The 17,591-nt window shown below is 47.5% G+C and overlaps 1 protein-coding gene across 1 annotated transcript; it reads left to right on the top strand.

The window, feature by feature from the left end:
- The first annotated feature begins 2,454 nt into the window (after nt 1–2,454).
- LOC144103260 (uncharacterized) lies at nt 2,455–16,375 on the top strand. The gene is made up of 5 exons (XM_077636025.1): nt 2,455–2,586; nt 9,649–10,045; nt 10,144–10,235; nt 10,326–10,646; nt 16,298–16,375. The coding sequence occupies exons 1-5, from the start codon at nt 2,455–2,457 to the stop codon at nt 16,373–16,375; spliced, it is 1,020 nt and encodes a 339-aa protein (XP_077492151.1).
- Nucleotides 16,376–17,591: the final 1,216 nt, after the last annotated feature.

Below are 17,591 nucleotides of genomic sequence, written 5' to 3'. Positions count from 1 at the left end.
TGGCCTTCTCTTTCATACATGTGGGACGGGAGCCCCGTGGCTGACAGCCACTTGTAAATCGGCGGCTCACACTACTCTAGGTACGATTACTCGCCCAGCTATGCGCTCTGGTGGCGCGCGTGCTCTTACGGATCGCCAGCTTGTGTGCTCTATACTTGAGCTACGGATATCATAACAGGCATAATTTCAAGATCTCACCCTTAGGCAGTGGGTGTCCTTTGAATGTATCAATCGTGAGGCTATGCGCGCCGCAAGATATCTGTCTCGTTTAACACCAATACCCGAGCTTCAGGAGTTCGCCCAACATAATACACTCAGCGAACTTACCGACCAACAGGTGACAAAAAGAGCTCGAAAACAGTCTCTACAACTTCATCGTTTAAAGACACTCCCTCCGTGGACATAATTTCAGCACACAGACAATCGCTCTACTGTTTTACCTTCGGTATCAGCTGCGTATCTCCCAGAAGGGAGCATATTTTACGCCGATGCATCATGTAGTGCAAAGCGGGGAGTTGCTGCTGTGCATATTCCCTCCCGTCCGCATCTCAACTCTCGCGCGACATATACTGCGGATCAGAGGTGGGCATTGGACCTCAAAAATCTGGACCTCCCCTCAACCTCAAAAAGATAATCAATGGTGTACGCCGGCATCCTCGAAGCTTTTTACCCACGAGCGCCGCGCGAGCATTCTGCGAAGCCGTTTAAGGAGAACGATGGGTCTCTGCTAAATAGTTAAAGGAAAGATAACGTGTAGTGCCTGGCCGTCTGCAAGGCAGGCCGCCAACCTAACTGATCCCATACGAGAAAAGAAAAAAGCAAATGATTAGAAATATACAAACAAAAAGCGCACACTAAAAACAGAAGCGAACAACAGTGTGCCCCTTTAAACGTCATATCACAAGGTTTGAAACAGCGACTCAGCAGCACAGCGCGAGAATGTAATCAGTTTCATTCACGCATCTTCATTAAAAAAAAGGAACAGAAGTCAGCTACCAGATCAACGTACATTCAAGGTAGTTTTGCTTTTTTTTGCGACTGCAACACCGCTATGCTGGTACGTTCACTTCGTGCTTCGGTGTTTCGGCATAATAAGTGAATTTCTGAGAAGGAACAGGGAGCCGCACACCAAAAAATAGGTTATTCGGAAGCATTAAAAATTGAAATTATATTTGCAACTGCTTGCAACATGGAAAGGGAGTATACCGAATTGGTGTGAGATTCAAAAGGGAAAGTCTCCGATCAAAAGGTTCTATGGTGTTATACAGGTTTTTCTAGCTTCGTTCTTTTTTACTCAAATCTGCGGGCGCCCTTGTTTGGAACCACCTGAATCACATTCTCTCGCCTGTGCCGACTACTTCAGTTTCTCTTAAGTAGGCTTGTAATGTACAGCGGGATCACCTTAATTCGACTCCAAGGCAAGAGATAAGATGTCAGCGCCGGCAACGAGCATGAACACGAAGCAGTCTTGCTTGGGGCCATCAGTCCTTCGACGGGTTTATTGCGCGCTTGTTGGACGGAACTTATTTGATTGCGGCATCAAACAAAGGTACCGCGAGTCAACGTGAGTTACCTGCTTTCCGCGCTCCCGGGAGTTTGAGCCGACAGGCATTCAGCCGGGTGCTACGCCAGCGGGGCAAGTGGGAAGGAGAGCGACGTGCTGTGACAGTAGCACTCCTTCCGGGAAGAGCAGAGGGCTGCGTCTTCCTGTAGGCTTGAACTGAACGGACATTTAGGAGCAGCACCGGAAGCTAAGAGGAAACTGTGGCATCCGGTTGTCCAAACAGGGGAAACCGAACACCGAGCGTCATCGCATGAACACTGCGGTGATGCGCTGCAACTCCGCTTCGGCAGCGGCACTCGTCGGAGTAAGGCGTGGCAACTGCAAAAAGTCTCGATGTGAAAAATTCGTCATCACTCAATGACGGCCTCACTCAGCCTCAAGCTCACGCGTGAGGTTGAGGTCTGATTTGCTGACCTCACTCACAAAATTTTGAGCCATCGCTGACATCACCATAACCTCACTTCACGACATTAGGTTGAGGTCGACCTCATGAGGGCTTCGCCTCACCGCTGATCCTCGGTTCATGGCCAAACTCGCGCACACAGCGCACACGGCGAAGAAGCTATACGGGGGGGGGGGGAGGGGGGGGAGTAGTAAAGATTAGCTTTAAAAATGTGCTGGACACAGCACTGGGAGTTCCGCGTTTCTCTCGCCCAACAATTTCCATTTCGGTCTGTAATGGACAGCATTCGATATCTGCGCGCCTACACGCTAGCAACGACAAGGCCGGCTCGGAGAAGCAGACCTTTCGACAGGCAAGGAAACGGAAACAGCGCTCGAGGCGGACGACGGGAAGAAGAGAGAGGGTGAAAAACGCTGATAACGAAGGGTCCTTGTCGATGTGGCGGAGCATTTTTTCGAGGCAGAGCGCTAGAATAACGTAAGACAAGATGGCTACTGAAGGTAGGCTATACACAGTTGTCGGGTTCACCCCAGAGCTCGACTGGAGGCCGCTGCACTTCGTGGGGCCGCTTCCACGTGTAAGAGCATGCAGTGCCTGCTCTCTGGTGCGCCCAAAGACGGCACTTCTTTCCTGTATGCACGCCTTGTGTGTGTCTTGTTACGACCAGTGCGCGCCGGACGGCGGGCTCGTCTGTCCTATGGATGGCATGCAGTGCCTGGAAGAAGACGTCGAATGGAAGGAATGGGCTGCCGACGACCTGCTGAAAAGACAGATGAGTGAACGGGACAGGTAGTGCATGTTGCAGGTCCGGGGAGTCTCATCCTCGAGTTGCAACTGTTGCTAACGCCACTGTGGGGCATGCGTTTCCAGTTCGTCTATAACCATATGGAGGGAGGTAGCGAGCGTAGTCTTCAATTTCGTACTTGTTTATTTTGTTTACTTTAAGTACTTCATTTTTCCTGTGAAGAGATTTCAGGTGACGGTTGGTGTTTATCCTTACGTAGGAGTTGTTAAGTGCTTGAAGTGGTCATGGATGCAATGAATAGGCCGTTTTAATACAGCGCACGCAGACAGACGCAAAGTGATTGCGTACGTGAAAAATAGCACGGTGCGCAGTGCGCATGCGCTAAACGCTAACAGAGACCAAGATTTTGCGTACGTTAGGCTACTGTACGCTAAAATTTGAGTTTAGCATGCCTGGCTTTTACGTACGCTGCGAGATTAACGTTTCAGTTCAGTTCAGTTCAGTTTATTTCCTTAAAGACCCCAATTCAGGGGTATTACATAAGGGGTGGGGCTACGGATATAACATGAGGTTCTAGTCTAACATCATCTGCGTTATCTCCTGGTGGAATCTTGATGGACAGGTAATGGCGGCGACTTGGTGGGGAAGGCCGTTCCAGTCAGATGCTGCTCGGGCAAAAAACGAGGCCGAGAATGTAGTAGTACGGGAGCGTGGACGGACAACTTGGAGCGGATGACCAGTGCGCTGAGATATGTGCATGCGGCGTACGATGTAGGGTGCTTCGTGCAATGAACCGTTGAAGAATTTGTGAAAAAGGCAGAGGCTAGCAATGCGCCGGCGATGGGAAAGAAGCGACAAGTTAATTTCAGCTTTCAAAGACGATACACTGATGTCGTATAAATATGCGGAATGAATGAATCTAACAGCGCGATTTTGAACTCTTTCGAGGTTAGCCTTCAGATAGTTTTGATGGGGATCCCAGATGGCTGATGCATATAAGATGACGGCGTCCAAGTCATCATCAACATCATCAGCCTGACTACGCCCAGCGCAGATCGAATGCCTCTCCCATGCCTTTTTAATTATCCGTATCCTTCTGCCGCCCCCTGCAACTCTTGCTTTATCTTGGACTCCGCTCCGTTACCCTTAAGGACCAGCGGTGATGAGGTAGCCCGCTTCAGAGTGAGTTCTTCATTGTTACTGCCGTTCTTGGCGTGCTAATACCTACAAATTCCGCGGAGGGCTTTCGCTTCGCCTCATCTTACCTGCAACAGAAATGATTAGTGAAAAATTTAACCTCTTTATCGTTTTGTTCGGCAACTGCGGCATCCCTAAGCCGAACAAGACGCGTCGTTTTGAAGTGGATCGTCTTGTCTTGGATTCAGGAAGGCCGACCTGACTACCAGCCCGGGACGACTTGGCTGTTTCTGGCTTATACTAAACAAAAAGCAGAAAATATTGTCTTAGTTCGGCACCCGGTGCTGTTACTGCGGTTCGATCGCCTTTGCGTACGTTAAACTAAAAGCGCCGGTGTTACACACAACGTAACGTCCCGCAAAGTTCTAGCGCATAGCGTACGTAAGCGCTTGTACGCTGTAACAAGGTAACCATGTGGGCTAGTTGGTGTGTATCAGACATAACTTCACCAGCGAAAGAACGGGACACCAGGAGAAGAAGCACACAGGACAACGCTGGACTGACAACTGAAGTTTAATCGAGAAACGGTCTGGGTCACCAAAACGACGCATGCGTATCAGGCTCACAAAAACCCCTAAAAGACAAAAACCTAGGTGGTGAATCACCTAGGAGAGGATGCACGCACCATAATTGGCAAACAAAAAACAAACAAAAGGCACAAAAGCACAAAAAACACATAATTTGCCGGTCAACCTTGCACTCGTACACTTTTGCTCAGGAATCTAAATTCCTTGTCAGTGAGATATAAAGACGGTGCACTGACGCATGTGTCACTGCCTTGCAACCTAATATGGTAGGCCTACAGGATTTCCCTCTCCTCCCTGTTTTTTCCTTTTCCGATGACTGACATGTTGTTAAAAGCTGGAACGCAGTCTTTGCAACTCCTGCAGTGACGTGGGAGATTATTCTGATCAGATAAATTTCTCAGGGAATTGTTATGTTCTCGTGCCCGGTCATTAACGCATCTGCCAGTTTGGCCCGTGTACACTCTACCACATGATAGGGGTAACTTGTAAACGACACGAGTCGAACAAGCAACGAACTTGTTGGCATGCTTCACAGTGCAGCTCTTGGGCTTCCTCCCCTGACTGGCCATCGCGATACGTGAACATAAACCAGACAGCTTACAGGGTGCAGAGAAAACTGCCGTCACGCCGTGCCGTTGTGCCACTTTCTTCAGGTTATGCGAAACACCGTGAAGATAGGGCACCACTTCAACTTTCTTCCCCTCCATTCTTTCATTTCCGAAATCACGTTTGTTCTGGTTTTTTATTTCTGCAGCATCGACTCACCAACTGCGGTCAGCACGTCAGCCGGATAACCCGCGTCACCAAGGCGGCGGATTTCTACCAGCAAATCCGCCGCCTTGGTGACGCGGGTTATCCGGCTGACGTTGCTGACCGCAGTTGGTGAGTCGATGCTTCAGAAGATAAAAAACCAGAACAAACGTGATTCTGGAAATGAAAGAATGGAGGGGAAGAAAGTTGAAGTGGTGCCCTATCTTCACGGTGTTTCGCATAACCTGAAGAAAGTGGCACAACGGCACGGCGTGACGGCAGTTTTCTCTGCACCCTGTAAGCTGTCTGGTTTATGTTCACGTATCGCGATGGCCAGTGAGGGGAGGAAGCCCAAGAGCTGCACTGTGAAGCATGTCAACAAGTTCGTTGCTTGTTCGACTCGTGTCGTTTACAAGTTACCCCTATCATGTGGTAGAGTGTACGCGGGCCAAACTGGCAGATGCGTTAATGACCGGGCACGAGAACATAACAATTCCCTGAGAAATTTATCTGATCAGAATAATCTCCCACGTCACTGCAGGAGTTGCAAAGACTGCGTTCCAGCTTTTAACAACATGTCAGTCATCGGGAAAGGAAAAAACAGTGAGGAGAGGGAAATCCTGTAGGCCTACCATATTAGGTTGCAAGGCAGTGACACATGCGTCAGTGCACCGTCTTTATATCTCACTGACAAGGAATTTAGATTCCTGAGCAAAAGTGTACGAGTGCAAGGTTGACCGGCAAATTATGTGTTTTTTGTGCTTTTGTGCCTTTTGTTTGTTTTTTGTTTGCCAATTATGGTGCGTGCATCCTCTCCTAGGTGATTCACCACATAGGTTTTTGTCTTTTAGGGGTTTTTGTGAGCCTGATACGCATGCGTCGTTTTGGTGACCCAGGCCGTTTCTCGATTAAACTTCAGTTGTCAGTCCAGCGTTGTCCTGTGTGCTTCTTCTCCTGGTGTCCCGTTCTTTCGCTGGTGAAGTTATGTCTGCTTGTACGCTAAACCAAAGCTATCTAACGACAGCAGCCGACGGACGGACATTCCAGTCTTTGGATGTTCTTGCTAATTATGAGGGAAGGTGGGCCGATGAACAAGCTGAGGGTGGATCTACGATGCTTTCATGTTCGAAAAGGAACGAGCGGAGATATTTTGGTGAAATAAGAGGGCTGCGAGGGAATTGACGGCAGAATTGTGTGTGCTCAGTTGTGGGTACAGTCAGGCTGATGATTATGATTTTTTTTTTCACCAGGTTTCGATGTGATTCGCGCCTTACTGAAAATGGGCAACATATGACCTGTTGTTAAGAGGGCAGTAAATCACACAGTATCTGCGATTAGGCGGATATTGAAGGGGATGTTACTGGAAAGAGCGTGAATATAGAATGAGAATAGAAACCTGCGGAGAACAATGCCCTGTGCCAGGCACGAAGATAAAGAAAAATACTAAAAATATTATTTTTTTTTTCACTCCTAAACGGAGGGACAGCGGAAAAAAGCTGTAAGTTCAGCTTTCTTTGTTTACTTTATTTAGGCTCTGAAGGTCAAATCATGGTTAGGCTTGAGCGGTGAAGCTGTGCAACTTTCGCCATGAAGTAGATATTTCGCTCTAAGAAAAGAACACGCTAGTTACGTTCACGTCTGATTATAAAATTAACATGTTAGTAGAAACTGCAAAACAGAAAAAAAACATTAAATAAACCCAGGAATTATAAGAAAGCCGTTTAGGTTTCCAATACCTCAAGTGCCACTTTGAACTTAAACGTCCATATGATATATCGTTACGACCAGGGGTGTATTCAGACCACGACGGGTGACTGAGAACCAGCTGGGACCACTTTCCGAGCACAAGACACATCCACCTCGTTCTCTTCATCATCTGCGTAGTGAGCGATGCCGGCCAAATAGACTAGGCATCGCCTCTTCATGGGCGTCAAACTTCCCCCTACGGAGCCGAAACCCGGAAGGCGAGTTAAAAAGCACCGCGCGAATGGTAGGGCTTCAGCCAGCAAACATGAGTAACTGCAGTTCGTACAGAACAACGGCCCCTTGCCGTGAGACGCGCTATGCGGTAATTTATAATTTGCTCAATAATAACATAAGGTCTATCGTAGTGGTACAGCAGCTTCTGGGACAGTCCCCGCTTTCGGACAGGCCACCACAACCAGACCAAATCACCGGGGTAAGTGACGTGACGGTGGTGGGCACCGTAGCGCGCTTTGGACCGATCTTGAGAGGCGAGAATACGAATGCAGGCAAGGCGCCGGGCCTCTTTGCCGAGACAAAGTGTCTCGGAGACGGAGAGATCTTCATGAGGCGCAACGGCAGATGGTAGTATGGGGTCCAGGGTGTAGTGTGGAGGGCGAGCGTATTGTTATGAAGACAAAGAAGAGTGCAGTGGCGCGGGACGGAGTGCTCGCGATAGGCCCTTGAGCCATTACATCATATCTTCATTCTGTCATCATGTCGTGCTTTCCTTGGCTTGCCACCTCGTAACATTTGGTGTGAGATGCGGGGTTCTCATCGTCATCCTAGTCCCCGGAGTATCGCCGCCTTCTGCTCGCCTTCGTGGTCGACCGAGGGGACCTGGGCTCCGCCGCCCGGCCCAACCCCAGCTCGAACTGACCAGAACCGACCAGCCGCTTTACCCCGCCCCGTCCCCAGCCCCGACCACAAGACACGACGACCAGGACCTGACGTACCATGACCCGACTACGACCAGAACCAAGACGGCACTCCCGCCCAGGCTGTGCGGCGATACCTCAACCCTTGACCTTCGGCTGTGGGTGACCGACCGCTGGACCTGAAGCTCCGGGGGCAACCGTCCACCAGATCATCTCCTTCATCTTGGTGGCAAGCCTTTCATCTTCTTCTATCCTTTCTGATCATCCTCATCGTCACCTCACCATTCTTAATTCAAGCAATCGATCGGGACGATCGCTCTGAGGACCGGGGTCATGTTATGAAGACGAAGAAGAGTGCAGTGGCGCGGGACGGAGTGCTCGCGCTAGGCCCTTGAGCCATTAAATCATATCTTCATTCTGTCATCATGTCGTGCTTTCCTTGGCTTGCCACCTCGTAACAATATAGTACAAAGAAGGGCCTGAAGCCTGTATTCTCATGGCGCGTGGTACTGAAAAATTGAGTGGTGACTGGTAGGACTCTATCTCAGTTTTATTGCATAGAATCAACGTACATTGACAGCATGTTGGTGATCGTTCGGCTCGGGCGCTCAGTTAGCCCATTCGTCTGGGGATGGTAAGGCGAGGAATAGCGAAAATGCGATGCGTAAGAACGGAGAAGCTGTTCGACAACTTCAGCGGTGAACTGCCGACCACGGTCACTGATGATAACTTTTGGGGGTCCATGGCTTAGAACTATGGAGCGTAGCATAAAAGGACACATGAGACGCCGTAGACGAGGTTAGGGCGGCCCTTTCACAATACCGAGTGAGGTAATCAACACAAACCACTATCCATCGGTTCCCATGATAGGATTTGGGAAATGGGCCCATGAGATCTATGCCCACTTGCTCGAAAGGTGCGGCAGGTGGTGTCACAGGTTAAAGCTAACCAGATGAAACGCTGGTAGTGTGCTTATATTGTGGACACTGAGTGCAGCTGGCGACGTACCGCTCGTTTGTAGCCCGCATTTTCGGCCAATAGAAGCGTGCCTGGATACGGTGGAGCGTGCGTGCCGACCCAAGATGTCCAGATGTAGGGTCGTCATGCATGGCCTGCAAGACAGAGGTGTACAAGCATTTTGGAACTATGAGGAGGAAGCGCTGGTCTCTACAGGAATAATTTTTCTTCCACAGGAGACCATCTCGCACTCAGAAATGGTTTGCACTGGAGGGGTTTTCAGCCTCCACAAGGAGAGACCGCAGTGTTGAATCTTTCTGTGTTCTGCATTGAATGTGGTGAAAGGGGGGAAAAGGGGTGACACTGACGCGACGCAGTGGTGGAAGTTATCGATGTTAGACTCCGGCTTAGGAAGGGACAACCACGAAAGACAGACCGCGTCAGCGTGCAGACGACTGCTCTTGTAGGCGACTGTGAACTCAAACTCTTATAGCCGGAAAGCCCACCGTGCGAGACGCCCACAATATCATCCCCTTCCCCCCCATCTCGAGTTTTCAGTCTACTTATATATATTTTCTGGTCACCTCATTGCTCGAGTACAGGTAACTGAGAGTTACCAATGAAAACAGCACATTCTGTGTTTCACTGGCCCGCAGTGTGCCAAACTTCCGTTTCGATTGGAAAAAATTTCCCGACTTCAATATTTCTTCCAAAATAGCATTCAGTATAATTATTTATTCACAATTTTTATCAATCTGTAATATGTAATGTTCAAACCAATAAATCCTGAAAAGCATGCCGCTTTCCTTGTGGTCTTCTATGCATTATGTATAATTGTATTTTAGTTACGCAACCTTTATAAAAACTATATTCATTACTTCCAGGTTGTGTGCTGGAACGAAAAAATCGGCTGCTCTGCTGTAATGGCTGCTTCGGACATGTTTAAACATTTCCAGCGTGACTGTGGACACCACTCTGCTCACTGCCCCAAGTGCGCGGCCTCTGTTCTTTGCCGTGACATGTGCGCGCACCTGAGATCGAACTGCGCAGACACGACTGCACCTCTTGCATCTGGAAGCGGAGGACACGTATTGCACAGAGACGAGTCACCTGCTTTGACACATAACCGAGGGTTAGAAGAGCAAGCTGGTGAAATAAAGGCACTTCTGGAGCAGCTGGTTACTGCAAGCAGCGAGCAAGGCGACCGACTGAGCGAAATTTCGCACGGCCAAAACTGGCTCACAGAAACGCTCAAGCACGATCTCAAGCAACACGCCAAAGGCACGACACTTTAACTGAAAACAATCTCTCAAGCAGAATAGGAGTGTTAGAAGAAGCACTCAAAGGCGAGTTAGTAAACAACTTTTCGCAATTTAAAGGGGCCATCGACGCTGCTAAAGCTGAAGTGAAAGAAATCAGTCAGAAGACATTGGACAGCATTGGCCTTGTTGTTGGGCACAGTACGCTACAAGTAGGATACTGCGACTTTTTTGTAAAAGGAGTGAGATCACTTCAAAGAAGAGCGAAGGTTGAGGGGCATGCTAAATAATCAAGCGAGAAGGTGTACCTGCGCGGCTACTGCATGTCACCTGGAATTTCGCTCATAAGGACTGGTAAATCTGTGACGCTCCTCTTGAGTTATCAGCTACACAAGGGTGACATGGACGATGTTCTTCAGTGGCCATTCGAGCACACAATGAGGCTTAGTGTCATTCACCCAGAAGTTGGCGCCAAACGCCAGCTCGAGCGGAAACCGTGGCGCATATATGAAGAGAATCGGAGGCCTGCCGAATCATCTAACCTGCCGGCTTTCTTTGCTGGCCCATCGATTAAACTAAGCGACCTTACCCGCGACGGCTACTTGTACGAAGGCCAGCTTCGAGTAATATTTGAACTGTTGCAGCGAATCGCACTTGATCGAGAGACAGCTTGGCATTTTCTAAACTGAAACACCCATAACGCTGTTCGCGTGAGCTCAAGCTACAGGTGACTCCAAGAGAATTCTGCAGGTCGCAAAATTTCTTATGCGAACGCCCCTTTCACAAGCCCTGGTGCTGCACCTCATGGCAGTGGCGCCTAACGCTCCCTTGACAAGCTACGCTGCTGCGCCGCATGCCAGCGGCGCCCTTTGGAGAAGCATCGTGAGCGACATGGCCAAACGTGCAGCAAGCTGCGAGACAGCGAGGCGCCGGTTTCCCTTTCCCACTTTAACCTTTTATTGGTCCTCTCAGAAAAAATTAAAAAAACATGAATGAAAGAGAGAGGAGTCCGGACCAGTAACGCTTTACCGGGCTTAAATACAATAAAAAAAGAAAAGGAACAAAACGCTAGAAAAAAGTTAATTTAGCGAGAAAAGCAGGAAAATAGAAACAACAACAAAAAAAACATGGAACCCCAAAGGCACAGGACAAGCAGAAGCACAGATAATGTCAGAGAGAATGTCAGCACAGATAAAGTCACAGGCACAGTAGGTCTAGACACCACAGACAGTCAAAAGGGGGGAGGAGAGGGAAATCCTGGATGCCTACCATTTTAGGTTGCAAGGCAGTGACACATGCGTCACTGCACCGTCCTTATATCTCACTGACAAGAAATTTAACTTCCTAAGCAAAAGTGTGCGTGTGCAAATTTGACAGGCAAAGTATATGTGCCTTTTGTTGTTTGCCAGTTATGAAGCATGTGTCCACTCCCTGGTGAACTGCGACTTACGTATTTGTTTTTTTTTAGCTCTTTAATGTGTCTGATACGCATGCGTCTTCTGGTGTCCTTAGTTGGCTGTTTCTCGATTAAACTTCAGTTGTTAGTCCAGCGTTGTCCTGTGTTCTTCTCCTGGTGTCTCGTGCTTTCGCTGGTGAACTTTGTCTGAAATACACCAACTAGCCCACATGGTTACCTTGTTACAGTCAGTAGCACAGATAATATCACAGATAAAGTCAGCACAGATAAAGTCACATGCACAGTTGGCCCAAACACAGAGAGATTCATCATTGTCCAGCAAAGAACACAAGTCACTTCTCTGTACAGAGCTTATGCAGGAGAAATGAGAGTGACGAAAGAACTCATCGGGAATGTGTAGGAATTGTGCTTCTGATGAGATGAACCATTTGAATCAGAACAGCACAAGCAGCTGAGTTATTCAAAAGAGAGGGGTAAGTAGACAGTGTAATGTCAGATGAGCAGAAAGACTTTAAACGGGAAACTAAAGGAGCAGTAAGGGAGCAATTCCGGAAGTAATGACTGACATCTTCTCACAAAATTCCGTATGAGCAAATTGAAGAAGAAGAAAAGCCATTTTTTTTAAAGTAGAAAGGGAATCGACCGTTCCCAGTGAGTAAAGTAATAAGAGGACTCCTAGGTAGACGGATGGATGGAATATTGAGCGTATCAGGGATCCACTTAAATAATTCTGTGCCGCCATTATTTTCTTGCCAATAAGTTCGCCATAAAAGAAGTGAAGAATGGTGTAAGCGGGAACGCACGCTACGGCGTGAAAGGGTAGAAGTGTGTAAATGGCCATATTGCCCAGCACTACCAGCAGCCTGGTCGGCTAACTCATTTCCAAAAATTCCGGAGTGACCCCGGATATTAAATAAAAGAAATGAGGCAAGAGAATACAAACGATACAGATCTTTCTTAATGGAAATAATTGTCGGGGTAAATGAAGTAACTGAAGACAGGGCAGAAAGCAGAGATAGAGAATCAGTGTAGAAATGAACGGGAATTGAAGGAGGGTTATTAATAGCAAACGCAACAGCAGAATTGAATGCTACAAGCTCAGCGGCATAGGCACTTGAAGGTGGTTTTAAGGATATGCGTTGAACATATAAAAGCTTTTGTGTGGAGCTAAGAACAACAAAAGCAGCACCAGCACTGTGATGAGTGAATGACCTGTCAGTGTAAATATGCAATGCGCGTTGACGCGAAAAGGCCAAGGATTCCTGGTAACTAAGTTGAGCAAAAGAAATATTAAATTGTAATGAGGGATGGTCAGACCAGATATTAATTAAAGGCGGAATTTCAGACGGGTTATAAAATGTCTTGCCGTAGACAACGGGTTGCCGTAATGTAAAAAGCATAAACTCTGCACATAACTGGTCCAGAAAAAAAAGGCAATGGAAGAACATTGGCAAAGAAATGAAGAACAACAGTTCTCGCAGCACTGTAGGCACAAGTAAGAGCAAGAAGCGGAATGCATTGCAACGATAAGACGCGATCTCTGAGTCCGGAAACCGGACAATGGAACCTCCAAGCTCGGGCGGCATAGGTGATCGTAGGACGAAAAACCTGATGATAAATTATGCGCATATGAAATGGGGAAACACGAAAATGGAAACAGAACCAACTAAGGAGCTTGGTCGCAGGTGCAATAACTTTTTCTTCAAATGAATAACATGAGGAATAAAGCTTACCTGGGAGTAAAAAAAAAACTCCTAATAATTTAATATTGGGGTCACACTTGAGACTGTAATTGTCTAGGCGAAAAGTTGGTTTACGTTTGCCGGGACTCCATTAAAAATAAGACATAAGAAAACTTTTCAGGGTTTAAGTGAACACAATACTTGCCACACAAGTTTTGGATTAATGTTAAAACATTTGAAGCCAATGTTGACAACTCGCGGCTAGTCTTTCCAGGGACAAAGATATTAGTGTCGACGGCATATGCCTGAATGCGGATAGGTGAGCGGACAGGGAGATTTAAAAGGTCATAAATTAAAACGTTCCAAAGTAACGGGGAAAGAGGCGAACCTTGCGGACTGCCGACAGAATAAGGCACAGAAAGAGTACAAGAAGGAGATTGATAGGTAAAATATCGGTTATCTAGGAAAAAAGCCAAGAGAGAATATAAATTTCCGCGACAACGATGTTGTCTTAAAATATTTAAAACGAAAGGGTGCCAAACACAATAAAATGCACCTCTGAAGTCCAGAGAAATGGGAACCCCACAAAGCTTTTGTTGCTGATATGTAAATACTAACTCCCGCAAACGATAGAGAGCCTGAACAGAAATACGGCCATGTGTGAAACCATACTGTTTGTTGTGCAGTAGATTATTCAGGAACTGAAAATAGTACAGCCTACCATACAGAAATCGCTCGAGCACTTTCCGAAAAACTAATTAATGCAAATAGGCCGGTAAGAAATGGGAAGGTGCGCTGGTCTATTCGGTTTTGGAATAAAAATAATCCTTCCAACTCTCCAAGTCAAAGGACAGTAACCCAAATGCAAAGCGCAATTAAAAATAGAGAGGCTAAACAAGAGATGACCATTAAACAATGCGCGAACAACACGAGTAGATATTAGATCCGGGTCAGGAGAAGACGTCACAGCGATCGAATTGATTACAGCTTCAAACTCCGCAGCATTGAAAGGTAAATCTTGAATTGAGCTATTGTAAGGCTGTGCTATATTGTCACGAACGTGAGTACGGAAAGGAAGATTGTGGGAAAAATATCTGTAGCGATGTGAGTACAAAGCAGCAATTTGCAGTGTCAGGAAGCGTTTCAGTATATGTGGCATCAGAGTACAGAAGAGGAGGAATTACAGAAGGGCACCTAAGCTTGCAAAAAAGCATTTTTGTATGGCTTGCCAAACAGGAATTTGCGCGTAGCGTCGGAGCAGATCTCCTTTAAATAATTATCATGGGTGTTTCGAATATTAGATCGATACGTTGCAAGAGCCCTATAATAAACTGAGCGGTGAATAATTTTTAACTGAGGGTCTGAAATGCGCTGGAAACAGCGAGGAAGAGCCCGCACATGGGACCGCTCTATGCTCAAAACAACCGTGCACCAAATGGAACCCTCGGGGAATTTGGGTTTTACCAAACGCAAGTTTCTTTTATATAGTGCCATAAAAGTGTCGTTAAATTTACCTAGAACCTGATCAAGGGCGGACGCTGAATGGAACTGATGATTATATAAATATTCAAACCAAGGCAAAGAAGTTAACTGGTAAATTAAACGACTCGAGCTGGCTCTGGTGAGCCGCTTGAACGGGGGCCCAAGTTGGGAGGAGGAGGAGTATGTAAAAAATCTGTGCTCGGAAAGTGATGCATCAGCACTGAATTGCCAAGAATAGCCTTGAGTTGGCAAATTTGATGACGCGAAGCTAAGGTCAATCCAACTTAAAGCATACGGAGTTTCGTAGGTAGGTAAAGAGTCCGGATTATTAAGAACGACCCGGGCATTGGAGGACGCAAAAGCTTGAACATGAGTTCTAGTGTCAGTGATCTTTCCGCCACAAAAAACGCTTTTTGCATTAACATCTCCGCAAATGGTTATGTTATCATTGGGCAAAAATTGTATACAAGGGGTAAGCAAAGCAAGAGCCGCTTTAATATCTGTACGAGGCGGTATTTATACTGCAATAAAAATAAAAAGATCTGTCGGTGTGGAACATAAGATAGCAACCCCTTCAGGAGAGATAAAAGTTGAAAAGATATCAAAAGAAGGAATATGAAGCAATATGACACACCTAGGGTCTTGAGGAGCGCAAATTTTGTGAAAAGTAGAGGGAACTCCTTCAAATTTGTAGATAGATTTATTTTTAACTCATATGGCCGTGCATCTGTAAGTGAGCTCGTGAGGCGAAGTGGGTTACCCCCAGTTGTGGAGCGCAATTGTGTTTGTCGATTAAAGTTTTTCTTCCAGCTCGTAAACGGTCAGTATAAAGTTAATACTTCTAATTATTTTGCTTACTCCTGAGGTTATAACACGAAACAAAGGCATGCACTAACAATAACCCTTTTGAACGCACGAAATAACGGCTTTAAATATTCTTTTTTTCCGAGCACAATTACTTAATGGAATCAACTTTATAGCGAGACTGTTAATCATAATTCTTTAGTGATGTTTTAAAAGTGCTACAAATGTTATGAATTTGAGTGTTTATATACTCGTTTTTTTTCCAGCCTGCTATGATCTGTACTAGATCGCACTATCTATAAATAAATAAATAAAAATTCATTATTGTTGGAGATGTATGGGTCGCTCACAGCCATTATTGCAATATTGTTGTCCTTGAATAAATTTAACCACAGGAGAAGTACCGCAACGGGTGTGGTCTAAATTAACTTGGAGAAACAAAATGTGATCGGGCAGAAGATGCGAGTTAACACGAGGACTTAGGCCCATAATGAGTGCGGGCGCGGATTCTATCCGCACTTTCACGCAAAACTGAACAAGACACATGCCCCGCAGATGACCGGATGGGTGACCAGGAGCCGCGCAAGGTGCACACTTGCTTCTGAGGTCCTGGACACTGCTCGGGTAGGCCGCCAAATCGTGTGAAACCGCAAAGCGGGCTCAGCAAGCCTTCGAAGGATCATTTTGCAGCTTACATGACTTCCAAGCTTGGCCATATTGAGCACAGTAAGTGCAGAGTGGGACATGCAAATCTTCGCGGACTTCGACAGAAGTCCATCAATAGTTACCGCGCGCCGCAAGTTTTGGCCAGCGCGGTCGCTGGTAGGACCTCTCGGACTGCCTTTGCATTGGACCGTTTGAGTGACAACCGTTTCTCGGGCTTTAAAAGCCCCAGCGGGCCGCTTGGAAGGTTACACCGACCCACCGTGAGTCGAGTGCTGCTCACGAGTGCAGTGAGCTGGTGTGACGCGTTGGAGTCTCGCCGGTCGTCGCTGTGCGAGAAAAGTCTCTTTTGCTGGTAGCTCTCGGTCCCCGTGCCGATCTTGTCCTGTATAATGCCCTGTTTATAGTGTATAAAATCCCTTTTGTTATTCTCACCGACGCCTGACTCGGAGTCTTCGCTACCGCCAAGAGAGCTGGCAGCGCTCAATCACGAAACGGGAGGCGAGCGCTACGGGACCACCTCCATGGCATAACAAGGTGCAGCATGCTGACATTCAGAGCAGATGCGCGCTAGATAAAAGAAGGCACCAGACACGGCAGAGAAAATGCCCGACACGGGTAAACTAGAGCGGCTATCTGCAGATATGCTCATCGCGCCTGTGTCAGATGGACTCAATCGGCGGGTAAAAGTCAGTAGTTCTGAATTGATAGCCATGCAAAAAAAAGGATGGCACCCCAGAAAACATCCGCTGCAACAAGAGAAGTTATCGCACCGAAAAATGACCGTTTTTTTAGAAATAAGTGGGGTCCTGTACCGAAAGCATCCAGACAGCTGGGGAAAGGAGATCTATCAGCTGATCCTGCCTCGTTGCTATTGCACCAGGATCTGTTGCGCACGTCGAATGGAGGTTCGTGGTTCGGACACCTAGGAGTTAAAAAGACAAAATACCGTCTGTTGCAAGAATACTACTGGCCAGGGTTACACGCTGATGCGGAGCCGTTTTTAACGAAATATGACACCGGTCGGTCGGCTTGAGGTAAACCAGCGGACAGATCGAGAGCGCCGTTGAAGTTGGTGCTTGTAGCGGCGCGAGATGCGTCACTCCAGACAGACGCGCATGAAAGGCAAGGCCGAAACGTTACGACCACCACCGGGGAGTCCGGCTGCGGTGAAACTGATCCTTCGTTTCGTGTGCCTGCCGCGCCGAGGAGGCAGGCGCCAAAACATAAACATCCGGAGGCTGCGGTGAGGAGAGGTTCTCCGCGCCGCCGGAATCGGATTCCCTACACGGGTTCCCTCCGTAGACGTGAAGATCGCTGTTGTCGAGCTGAGGCCCAAGACACGCGTTTACTCTTGGGGCACGCTATCGCGGGGAACGAAGGATCGTGCGTGAGACGAGCTGAGAGTGAAATACACACACACGAGTTGGCCATGTATGCAGCTTTCACGCTGTCGATTGCAACCATGTTTTCACGGCCTTTTACAGACAGAGTGAAGGTCTTTTCTTCGCGCTGTAGCA

The sequence above is a fragment of the Amblyomma americanum genome, chromosome 9, assembly GCF_052857255.1.
Source record: "Amblyomma americanum isolate KBUSLIRL-KWMA chromosome 9, ASM5285725v1, whole genome shotgun sequence".
In the NCBI taxonomy this organism is placed as follows: Eukaryota; Metazoa; Arthropoda; class Arachnida; order Ixodida; family Ixodidae; genus Amblyomma; species Amblyomma americanum.
Note: the sequence above shows the minus strand (reverse complement) of the source record. Positions and strands in the feature narration are given on the sequence as shown.

Coding starts and splice junctions, on each gene's coding strand:
- LOC144103260 (XM_077636025.1), top strand. CDS start 2,455: ATGGCTACTGAAGGTAGGCTATACACAGTTGTCGGGTTCACCCCAGAG. Junction 2,587..9,648: donor CTCTGGTGCGCCCAAAGACG/GCACTTCTTTCC, acceptor CATTACTTCCAG/GTTGTGTGCTGGAACGAAAA. Junction 10,236..10,325: donor TTGGGCACAGTACGCTACAA/GTAGGATACTGC, acceptor TCAAGCGAGAAG/GTGTACCTGCGCGGCTACTG.